Source organism: Phocoena phocoena, chromosome 10 (genome assembly GCF_963924675.1).
Source record: "Phocoena phocoena chromosome 10, mPhoPho1.1, whole genome shotgun sequence".
NCBI lineage: Eukaryota > Metazoa > Chordata > Mammalia > Artiodactyla > Phocoenidae > Phocoena > Phocoena phocoena.
In genome coordinates this window covers 45690834-45701124 of record NC_089228.1, presented here as the reverse complement: position 1 = coordinate 45701124, position 10291 = coordinate 45690834, and the positions used below count along the sequence as shown (strand labels likewise).

General features: G+C 49.9%; 1 protein-coding gene across 1 annotated transcript; it reads left to right on the top strand.

Moving 5' to 3' along the window:
* Positions 1-611: 611 nt before the first annotated feature.
* CCK (cholecystokinin) lies at positions 612-5680 on the top strand. Its single transcript, XM_065885938.1, has 3 exons — positions 612-670; positions 1744-1959; positions 5263-5680. The coding sequence occupies exons 2-3, from the start codon at positions 1746-1748 to the stop codon at positions 5394-5396; spliced, it is 348 nt and encodes a 115-aa protein (XP_065742010.1). The 5' UTR covers positions 612-670; positions 1744-1745; the 3' UTR covers positions 5397-5680.
* The last annotated feature ends 4611 nt before the right edge of the window (positions 5681-10291 follow it).

Genomic DNA, 10291 nt, shown 5'->3' with positions numbered 1-10291 from the left:
TCAGAATCCTGGAGAACTTCGAGGGCTTTTCATGCGGCTGAGAACAAAGTGAAGACCCCTCTTCCCTCCCCCCGCCGGAGGAAGCCCACTCTCGGGTCAAAAGACCAGAGCTACTTGGGATGCTCCAAGCGGGGCCGACACTTCCTCCGTCTCAGAATTACACTTTGCTGACACCCAGCCTGGTCTAGCGTCCCCTCCACCCCACCCCCAGTTTCCCTTCTGGCCCCTCTGGTCCCCCGAGCGGACTATAGGCGCGCGGGCAGCTTCTCCATCCCGGAGGAGGGTCCCCATTCCTAGGTCTCCCGCCCTGAGAGGGGGAGCTTCGAGCTGGAATGGGCAAGGGAGAGGGGGTGGGCCCGGCTTGGGGAGGAAGCTCTCCCGACAGAGACAGGGCTGACGCCGGACACCCCGCCTGAGACAGGTTCACCCGGCTCCACTGGGCCATTGCCCCCTCTCTCCCGGCAGCCACCTAAATCTTTTGTCGCCCCCGTTGCCGCCCTCTGAGCACGTGTCGCTACCCGGCTGCGTCAGCGCTGGGTAAATAGATGACTGGCGAACGGCTCGGGCGGGGCTATTTAAGAGGCAGCCTCCTGCCCGCCTACCAGGAACTTGGCTCGGCTCCCCCGCTGCTCTGGCAGGAACGCGAAGCCGGTTGTGTCCTGTTCCGAAGGTAAGTTCCCCGCTTTGGGGGATCCAGGTGCCAAGTGTCCTTCATCCAAGTGAAGAAGGGTGTCTTCACTTTTGTGCCCCTTCCGTTTCATTTTTCTGTTTTCTGTGTCTTCTTTCCGACAGCTCGAAAGACATTTCTTGTAGTCAGAAAGGACAGTGCGGGTGGGTAGAGCTGCTTTAGGGGCTTCTGCTCGCCGGCTTTGTTCTTCTCTCGCGCAGGCAACACCGGAGTATCTGTCTGTTGGCTCGGATTAGCATGTAAATTGCGTTTTGCTAGATGTTACACATCGGGGCAGTCTACTTTGCAATCTTTTCCAATAAACTACCGAGAGGTTTTAAGATTTAAATTCCTTTTCTGAATACTGCAGGGAAATTCAAGTCTTTGGGGGAATAGAACGTGCGTGTTTTCTCTGCCGGCGGATCTAAAATGCAGCGGTGCTTGGCTGAAGCCCGACGACTGAGCGCAGATTTCTGACTTTCTTTAAAAAAAAAAAAAATCTGCCTGTGCTTTGCGTAGTGGCTCATTGCCAGTCCCCATGTACACCTTGAAGAAACTTGAAAGATGTGGCTTTTATTTATTGCTCCCACATTTTAAACCGTGCTTCTTGGTTTTTCACCATTTATTTCCCTATTGGAAGCTTCTTAGCTCTCTGGGAAGGTGCTACTATTCCTCAAGGGTCTCATTTCTCCCACAGAGTCTTCTCTTTAGGATAATTTTCACTTATCTTTAATCTCTTGCTTTTCCAGTTAGGAGAAGAGAGACGACACTCTGTAACACTTCCTCAAACTAAAGGAAAACAGAAGACATTCCTTCTGCTAAACAGGGCAGAGGACAGGGTCCCCTGCACCATTGCCCAGCCCCGGCTGTGGTTCCCCAAAAAAAGACGAGCGCGGTGAGCCCGGACGCGCGCGTTGGGGTCACGGCTCCCTCGTGCTTGCACCTGCCTGGCGGGTCCCGAGCCCCGCGCGTTTGGACTGAGCCCCCTTCTCCGTACCTCGGGGGCCCGACCCTCCGCGAGAGCCCGCGGAGGCCCCACCTTTTCGTTCACGTCCCCTCCCCTCTGCTCCCCGCAGCCATGAACGGTGGCTTGTGCCTGTGCATGCTGATGGCTGTCCTGGCGGCGGGCGCCCTGGCGCAGCCCGTGCCTCCCGCGGACCCCGCGGGCCCCTGGGAGCAGCAGGAGGACGAAGCCCCGCGGAGGCAGCTGAGGGCCGTGCGGAGAGTGGACGACGAATCCCGAGCGCACCTGGGCGCGCTGCTGGCCAGGTACATCCAGCAGTCTCGGAAAGGTACGCAGGTCGCCTCCCTGTCTCTCCCTTCTGCCTCCAGCAGGGGCTAAACAAGCCACACTTTTCTCAGCCTCAAAGTCTTTCTCCAGGAATAAGGTGGTTTGGCAGCTCAGTAGCTGAGTGGCATATGGACAGCCCTGTCCCCTTCCTGGGCCTGGCTATCTCATCTGTAAAAAGGGCATGAGGGTGGGTTCCCCTCGGCCCCTTCCAGGTCTTTCTGAGATTCAGAGGGAGGCTCATTCATCTCTAGAATTCCTGGAAATCATGATTTGGACTGGGGCAGATTTTTTCCTACCACCTTTATCCACAGTGATACTGATGGCGAACACACTGACCGGGGAGCGGTATTTTAAACTGGACTAACACAGCTGGACAATAAACCACAGCTGCTGGGAGGGGGAGGGGTGGGCTCCATTCCCACGAGGCTCTCTTAACCTGCTGTTGTGCCACGACCTGGATTTGAAATTTAACTCATGGCTTGATGAGATGGGGAGAAAATAAAGGGTTTGGCTCTCCAGAATCTCCTATAATTCCATATGAAGGTGAGAAGGGACCTTTTTACCAGGGGATTTCAGAAGGAAAGAATAGAAGATGATTTGTTGTATTTCATCCTCTCATTGGGAAACTGTCCCAACTACCATCTTCTATTTTGCTTTACTGCTAATTAAACTGAAAGATGTGGAAATACTAGTCAGATGACAGAGAACATCTGAAAATTTGGGGGGTGCCTGAAAGTAGTTTAGTATCTGTCCTTGGATATGGGTTGAATTGCAGCCAGACCAGTCTGAAATACCGTAGGCTTTTCATTGACCATAATCTGGAAGCCCCTTCATACCTTCAAGAAAGATCCACCAGAAACAGTTGTGGGTAAAAAAGACAATTACCAGATGAGTTCCCTAGAACTGACACCCGCCAGTGGCTTTAAACCACAAATCTTAGCTGGAAGGTCCTTCCTGGTGCCTCTTCTCAGCCCTTTGCCTTCAGCCTGCCGTGACACACAAACTCATATGGGAATACCCGTCACTTGGAACTTTAGCTGCCAACACCCAGGATCAGCAGTAACTAGAAAATAATCATGCTCTTCTATTTGACAAATATGAACTAGAAATAAGTATCTACATCTATAGAGTTTCTTTGACTGTTTTACACATTTTGAGATGACAGTGAATATTTACTCAACTATAGTATATATTATGCTTAAATATTCCAAACAAGAAAACGCACCCTTTGGGGAGTGCTCAAGAGTTTATCATTAGAAACTATCTGTAGAGCTTTCCATGATCTGAGGAGAAGCAATTCTGTTAGTGTACACCTGCCCCAAGTCCAGCAAAGTCCAGTGCTACATCTGTATTGTCTCTCTTCATCCTCACAACAGCCCTGCACAGTAAGGTCTATTATCCTCCTTGTGTCAGTGTGGAAGCTGGGATTCTGGAAGACTGAGTGACCTACATGAGGTAGCACATCTAGGCAGCATCAGGGTTGAGAGTCTACTCAAGTCCTGCCCTCCCTGGAACGTCTGGAAGCCATTCAGCTTCCCAGCTGTACTGTCCATTTTACAAGATTTAAAATTTCAAGGAGCCCGGCCCTTCAATTGTGTAAGTCAGGTATAAGTGCCTACTCTGTGTCCACTAAGTGAGTGAGGACCCTGGTAAATGCACAGAACCATGTGTACCTCAGCAGCAACAGGCAGGAGGATGGGGCATATTGCCGTGTGACTGCACAGATAACTGGGTCTGAGAGTTTGGCTGAATGCAAGGACTAATATTTCACCTGAAAGGTGTTGAACAATTAAACAGCAGGGGCTGTTTTTCCTTTGCATAGACTGGGGATACCTGCAAAGGGGCTGGAACGTGCTGGGGTGACGCTTGGTTCCAAAGCGCTTAGTTCCAAAGCTGGGAATTAATGGAGCTGGGGGTGGGGGAAGAGAGAGGGGAGAAGAAGAAAGGGTGGGGATATAACCTGCTCTGTAGGGTTGTTTCTGGTTTTTAATTTAGCTAGCTTTATTTGATTATCCAACAAGACAGAATACCTGCTTCTGCACTGTCATCAATGAATAAGCCATGGTCTGACTCAATGCAGCCTGTGGGCAGGAGTTGGCAAGGGCAGCCTTGTACAAAAGAGCTCAATGTTAGCTGTGGGACCACGGTGGCTCCCAATACAATAGGAACCATCGAGTGATCCTACACCCCTCTGCCCTTGAAGCCACCTGGGCTTTACCTGTCAAGGTCCCTAAGGGACCTTTCTTGGCCCTTAGGTTGTGTAAGAGAAGGCATGACACTGATTTTCTACCCAGGAGACCACTCTGTGTGATCCGTAGGCCAGGACTGTCACATGCCTCATCATGGCCCTATCCACTCAACGTGAATCATTCCCGGACTCATCCTATTCCTAAGAACTTAACTCCCATCCCTAAGGGCCCATTTCAGGTTCAGTTATTGCATTTTGGTCAAAATGGCTGAATTAAATTACCTCTTTGTTCTGCCCACCCTTCTTTGAGTGTTACTGAGGTGCTGAGATTTTAATCCGATGGTGTGCCTTTTTCTCAATACCACTTTTTTAAAAGAGAAGGTAGCTTTCAAATTAATAATTTTAAAACAGTATTTATCTAGCAGTGGGACTGGATTCCATTTTTTAAAAAACATCCTAACATCAAAATATCGTAACTGCATTACCTTAAAAGGAGTCAGGGGGCTTCCCTGGTGGCGCAGTGGTTGGGAGTCCGCCTGCCGATGCAGGGGACGCGGGTTCGTGCCCCGGTCCGGGAGGATCCCGCGAGCCGCGGAGCGGCTGGGTCCGTGAGCCATGGCCGCTGAGCCTGCGCGTCCGGAGCCTGTGCTCTGCAACGGGAGAGGCCGCAACAGTGAGAGGCCCGCATAACGCAAAAAAAAAAAAGGGTCAGGCAGGCTCAGGGATATTAAGGTGTAAACTTTAGAAGTGGGTAGTACTGGGGAAATCCTGGGTTAGCACCTGCTGAGAGCCAGCTACGTAAGGGAAAACACCCCTAGGAGTAGAAAAACCTAGGCAGGTCCCAGCTGTGAAAGGTGAGAGCGAATGTATTCATACAGATCGCAAACCACACCCACGACTAGAAAAGACTACCCTGTCTCCAGTTAAACAGACATGGGTCCTTCTCCTCGCTTAGATTTTGGCCCAGCAGTCCCACTATCTTGATACCTCTTTGATACCTTTCAGAAGGTACGGGTTATGTATTGTCTGGCCTTTTCTCTTGTTTTCCTTTACAAACTGAACACGTGATGCTCTTAGATATAATGGTCCCGTTTCCTTCCTCTCTGCCCCTTGTAGCTCCTTCTGGCCGAATGTCTGTAATCAAGAACCTGCAGAGCCTGGACCCCAGCCACAGGATAAGTGACCGGGACTACACCGGCTGGATGGATTTCGGCCGGCGCAGTGCCGAGGTGTATGAATACACCTCCTAGAAGACCCAGCCTTCGTCAGCACAACAGGAAGCAAACTCCTGACCCAGAGGAGGCAGAATAAGAAAACAATCACGCTCATAACTCGTTGTCTCTGACGTCTGACACTTAAAGTATCTATTTATTAAGTGTTCAATGTGAAAAATCTGTCTGTAACGTTGTCCAATGTAACCATGCACCTTAGCACAAATGTACAAGTGGAAGACAAAATGTTTCCCTCATCTGTGACCCACACTCCCCGTTCCTAAAGTGTTGCTATGCTATTAAAGTGATTTCATTCTGCCCCTTATTCCCTGTTTCTACCGAGGGCAAAGGGTCCTTTAATCCTCAGAACATTCAAGGAGGGATTCCTGATGTATGCGGCCCAAGGAGGAATCCCTGTGGTAGATGGTCCCAGAAAGGGCTTGAGAAATGAGGGTCGGGCATAGAGCTGGCTTCTCTACTTCAGGCCAGGTAGCTAGTGAAAGGGCCTTCTGTGTCAGTTCCATGGCCCAGCCCTGGCCGCCCTGGGCCCCAGTGGGGCACTGTTGCAAAAATAACCTGCCCAGCTTATAGTGCTACTCGTTTGTCTGGGTGAATCCCAGAGAGGCAGCTGGAGATGGAGGTTTCCATCAGCCCATCCCCACGGGGTGCTCTCATCTACCAGCTCCATCCCACACCAGGGTTTCTCTGGGGGTGCTCTTGGCCTTTAAACAAATAATGGGACAGTGCTGGTCAGCACTTTTATATGTATTGGACCTCTCCATGGCCCTGTGGCACAGAGGTTATTGTCCTTTTACAAATGAGGAAACAGACTCTGAGAGATGAAAGTGACTAGCCCGTGGTTCCCCAGCTAAAGAAATTCACAGACTTGCGGGCATATGGCTCCTAGGTTAGCGTGACCTCCATCGCTCTAGCACTTCTCAGACTCTGGAGTGGGTGTGAGTCACCTGGAAATCTTGAGGAACTGCACATTCTGACTAAGCAGTTCTGGGCTGTGGTCTAAGCAAGCCCCCAGGTAATATCTGGTCCTGGACCACACTTGGGAGTCACGACAGTATAGAAAAGAGTCTGTGATTACAACCCCTTGGGTCTCACCGTATTCCAGAGATGTATTGCCAGGCATGTTCTGGGGGATCTGGTAGCTACCCAGAGCAGAAGCTCTCTTTTCGTGGGCCACTCCCTCTATTGGGTCTCTGCCGGGATCAGCAGAGAGAACTAGTCCAAAGGGATGTCCAGGGATCATCTAACACCAGCCATCACACAGCAGCTTTTCTGTACCTCCTGGCTGAGGCCCCCAGGAACCCAGGGTTTTATCCAGCAAAGGCCGCAGGTGGCCCAATACAACAGGACATGCAGCCCCAAAGGGGACAGACATTGGAAAGACTGGTGGTCGGTTCAGTTTTCAAGGAAGGCTGTTTGGTTCCACATCAGTTGGGCACCACCCAGTGACCAGTCTGGGAAGTAGATGCTGGTCTATGTGTTACTTTAGTTCTCAAAGTCTTCGATATGCTAATTAGGACCAGATTCAAGCTTGCATGGCTTGGGGTGAGCCCTGGAGTTCATGAAGGACTATATGGGGTTGCTTTCCTGAGCTACTCCCTTTCTACGATCTCCCCAGTACTTTCCAGTTCCCTGGGGCTCCCCTTTTTGGTCCTCCACCCAAAAACTTGGGGCTCTGGCTACCCTATTCTGCCACACACTGCCACATTTGGGCCCATGTTCAGGTCCAAGTAGCAGAAGAATAGAGAGAGAAAAAAAGCAATGGGGATTGACTCCACCCTCTTGGGATCACAGCTCCTCTGATCCAAGAGCAAGTTTCCCCTTCCCTAGAGTTTTGGCCCTGGCCAGGCTCATGACTGACTGCTACCACAGCAGCTGTGTGTTTGCCTGGGGGCTGTGGCATGAAAGAAAGAGAAGAAAGAAAAAAACAGGGAATGTTCATGCTCTCTGGCCATTAGGAATTCCCTTTTTCACTCCTCGAGCCAGAACCAAGGGACATCTCCTGGAGGTGTCTGTGGCCCAGACCCCACTTCTGGTCCTCAGCTGTGTTAGGCTCAAGAAAGACCCCACTCATAGCCTTCAGGGACTGTCCCTGCCTCCTCTCTGCCCACCAGGGCCTGGTAGTTTCCGCTGAAATTCTAGGATCTTGATGAAATATTATCTCAAGATGTGCTGAAATTTAAAAACCCAGTCATTCACAGCATCAGCCTACTCTCTAAGATTGGGTGGCTTATTTTATTCTCTTAATTTTGAATCCTTTACTGTGACTCCCAAGAGGCTTCTGGTTTGGAAAATCCCAAGACAGCACAAATGGGATTAGTGACACGTGGGATGTTACACCTAATCAAGCTCCAAGACTAACAACTTCTCTACCTTTCCTTTCCATGGCTCACATGCTGGTCTGGGCACATGGAAGCAGGCAGAATTGGCAAGAGTTCAAGCCTTACCTGCCCTAACACCTCTGGACTGTAGCCAGAGTGACTCAAAGTGTTTGATATTTTTCCAAGTTCCATTCTGGAAAGGATTCAACTGCTCTCTGGTATCACCTCGTGTGGACTGTCACAAGCTCTTCACTAGCCCGACAACACTCATTGAAGCGCACCTGTGTGTCAGGCACTATACTGATATGGCAGGTACAGCAACCAAGAACTCCAGTGGGAGATTCACAAAAGCACAGTATAATGTTCCAAGAATGATGGCAGGTAATATTCAGAGGCTGGGAGAGAGCAGCAGAGCTGGCTGAATTAAGGGGCAAGACAGCTGGGCAGCTGCCCCAGGAGCCAGTCTCAAAGAGACATCTAGTCATCACTGCAGCACTGGAATCTGGGTATCAGCGAAATTCTTCATACTCAGTAACTTAGCTAACTGAAGAAATGGGCATCGATTCCTCCTCTACAGAAGATGACAATGCCCTCAAGTGGACAGTTTTTTAAAACAACCACTCCTGTGGGTGCCAGCTTCTCTCCATAGAGAAACACGTTGAAATCTGCAGGATTCTCTTTGCCAAGCTGCTGGTTAACCCACCTAGTCAGCTGAAATTTTAAAACCAGATAATTCAGGCCCTCAGACTGTTTATTCTAAGAATGGGTGATTTATTTTATCTTAACGTTGGAACTTGAATACGACTGCCAAAAGGCTCCAGAGCTTGGAAAATCACTCAATGAAACTGAAAAGAGAACAAGAACCACCGACAAATGAAACGCTTTTTGTAGAATTAAAACCAAGAAAAAAAAAAAAGGAAATCTTAGATGTATTTTAAAGATAACTTGGTAGCTATGGTTACCTCTAATTAGTGAGCGCCTCACGCTTTCCAGATTTGAGCAGAGGAAAGCTGAAGTGAAAAACAATTCCAAGTTATTAAAAATGTTAAGTTCCAATGAGTGCATGTAATGTACTTTGGAAATGTAATTTAATGTCTGTTGAATCCAGTAATTAAGAAGTTGGTCTTGCATTTTGGATTTTTTAATTTTATTTTTTTCTGTAACTTATCATTATAACATGTTACAAAAAATATTGCCCCCTGATAGATCAACTTAAAAAGCAAAACCAGGGGGGACCTTCAAGATAGCAGAGGAGTAAGACGTGGAGATCACCTTCCTCCTCACAAATACAACAGAAATATATCTACACGTGGAACAACTCCTACAGAACACCTACTGAACGCTCGCAAAAGACCTCAGACTTCCCAAAAGGCAAGCAAATCCACACGTACCTGGGTAGGGCAGAAGAAAAAACAGAGACAAAAGAATAGGGATGGGACCTGCACCAGTGGGAGGGAGCTGTGAAGGAGGAAAGGTTTTCACACACTAGGAAGCCCCTTTGCAGGCGGAGACTGCAGGTGGCGGAGGGGGGAAGCTTCGGAGCCTCGGAGGAGAGCTCAGCAACAGGGGTGCAGAGGGCAAAGCGGAGAGATTCCCGCACAGAGGATCGGTGCCGACCAGCACTCACCAGCCCGAGAGGCCTGTCTGCTCACCCGCCGGGGCGGGTGGGGCTGGGGGCTGAGGCTCCGGGCTTCGGAGGTCAGATCCCAGGGAGAGGACTGGGGTTGGCTGCGTGAACACAGCCTGAAGGGGGCTAGTGCGCCACAGCTAGCCGGGAGGGAGTCCGGGAAAATGTCTGGAGCTGCCTAAGGGGCAAGAGACCATTGTTTCAGGGGGCGCGAGGAGAGGGGATTCCTTCCCTGTCTGCCCACAGAAGGCAGAGCACTGCCTAAACGAGCTCCAGAGATGGGCGCGAGCTGCAGCTATCAGCTCGGACACCAGAGACGGGCATGAAACGCTAAGGAGCATTTCACCTCCTGCAGCCACCAAGAAGCCTGTGTGCGAGCACAGGTCACTATCCACACACGCCCGGGAGCCTGTGTAGCCTGCCACTGCCAGGGTCCTGTGATCCAGGGACAAGTTCCCTGGGAGAATTCACGGTGCACCTCAGGCTGTTGCAATGTCACGCTGGCCTCTGCCGCCGCAGGCCTGCCCCACATTCCAATTATAACTACCATACCCCACACCCCCCAGCATGAGTGAGCAAGAGAGCTCTAATCAGCCGCTGCTTTAACCCCGTTCTGTCTTGGAACAGCCCTTGGGGCCAAAACCAAAGCTGAACCCCAGGAGCTGTGCGAACAAAAAAGAGAAAGGGTAATTTCTCTGTGCAGCCTCAGGAGCAGCGGATTAAATCCCCACAATCAACTTGATGTACCCTGCATCTGTGGAACAGACAACTAATCATCCCAAAATTGAGGCAGTAGATTTTGGGAGCAACTGTAGGCTTGGGGTCTGCTGTCCATGACTGATTTGTTTCTGATTTTTATCTTAGTATAGTTTTTAGCACTTGTTATCATGGGTGGATTTGTTTATTGGTTTGGTTGGTCTCTTCCTTTTTTAAAATTATTATTTTTTTTTTATTTTAATAATTTTTTT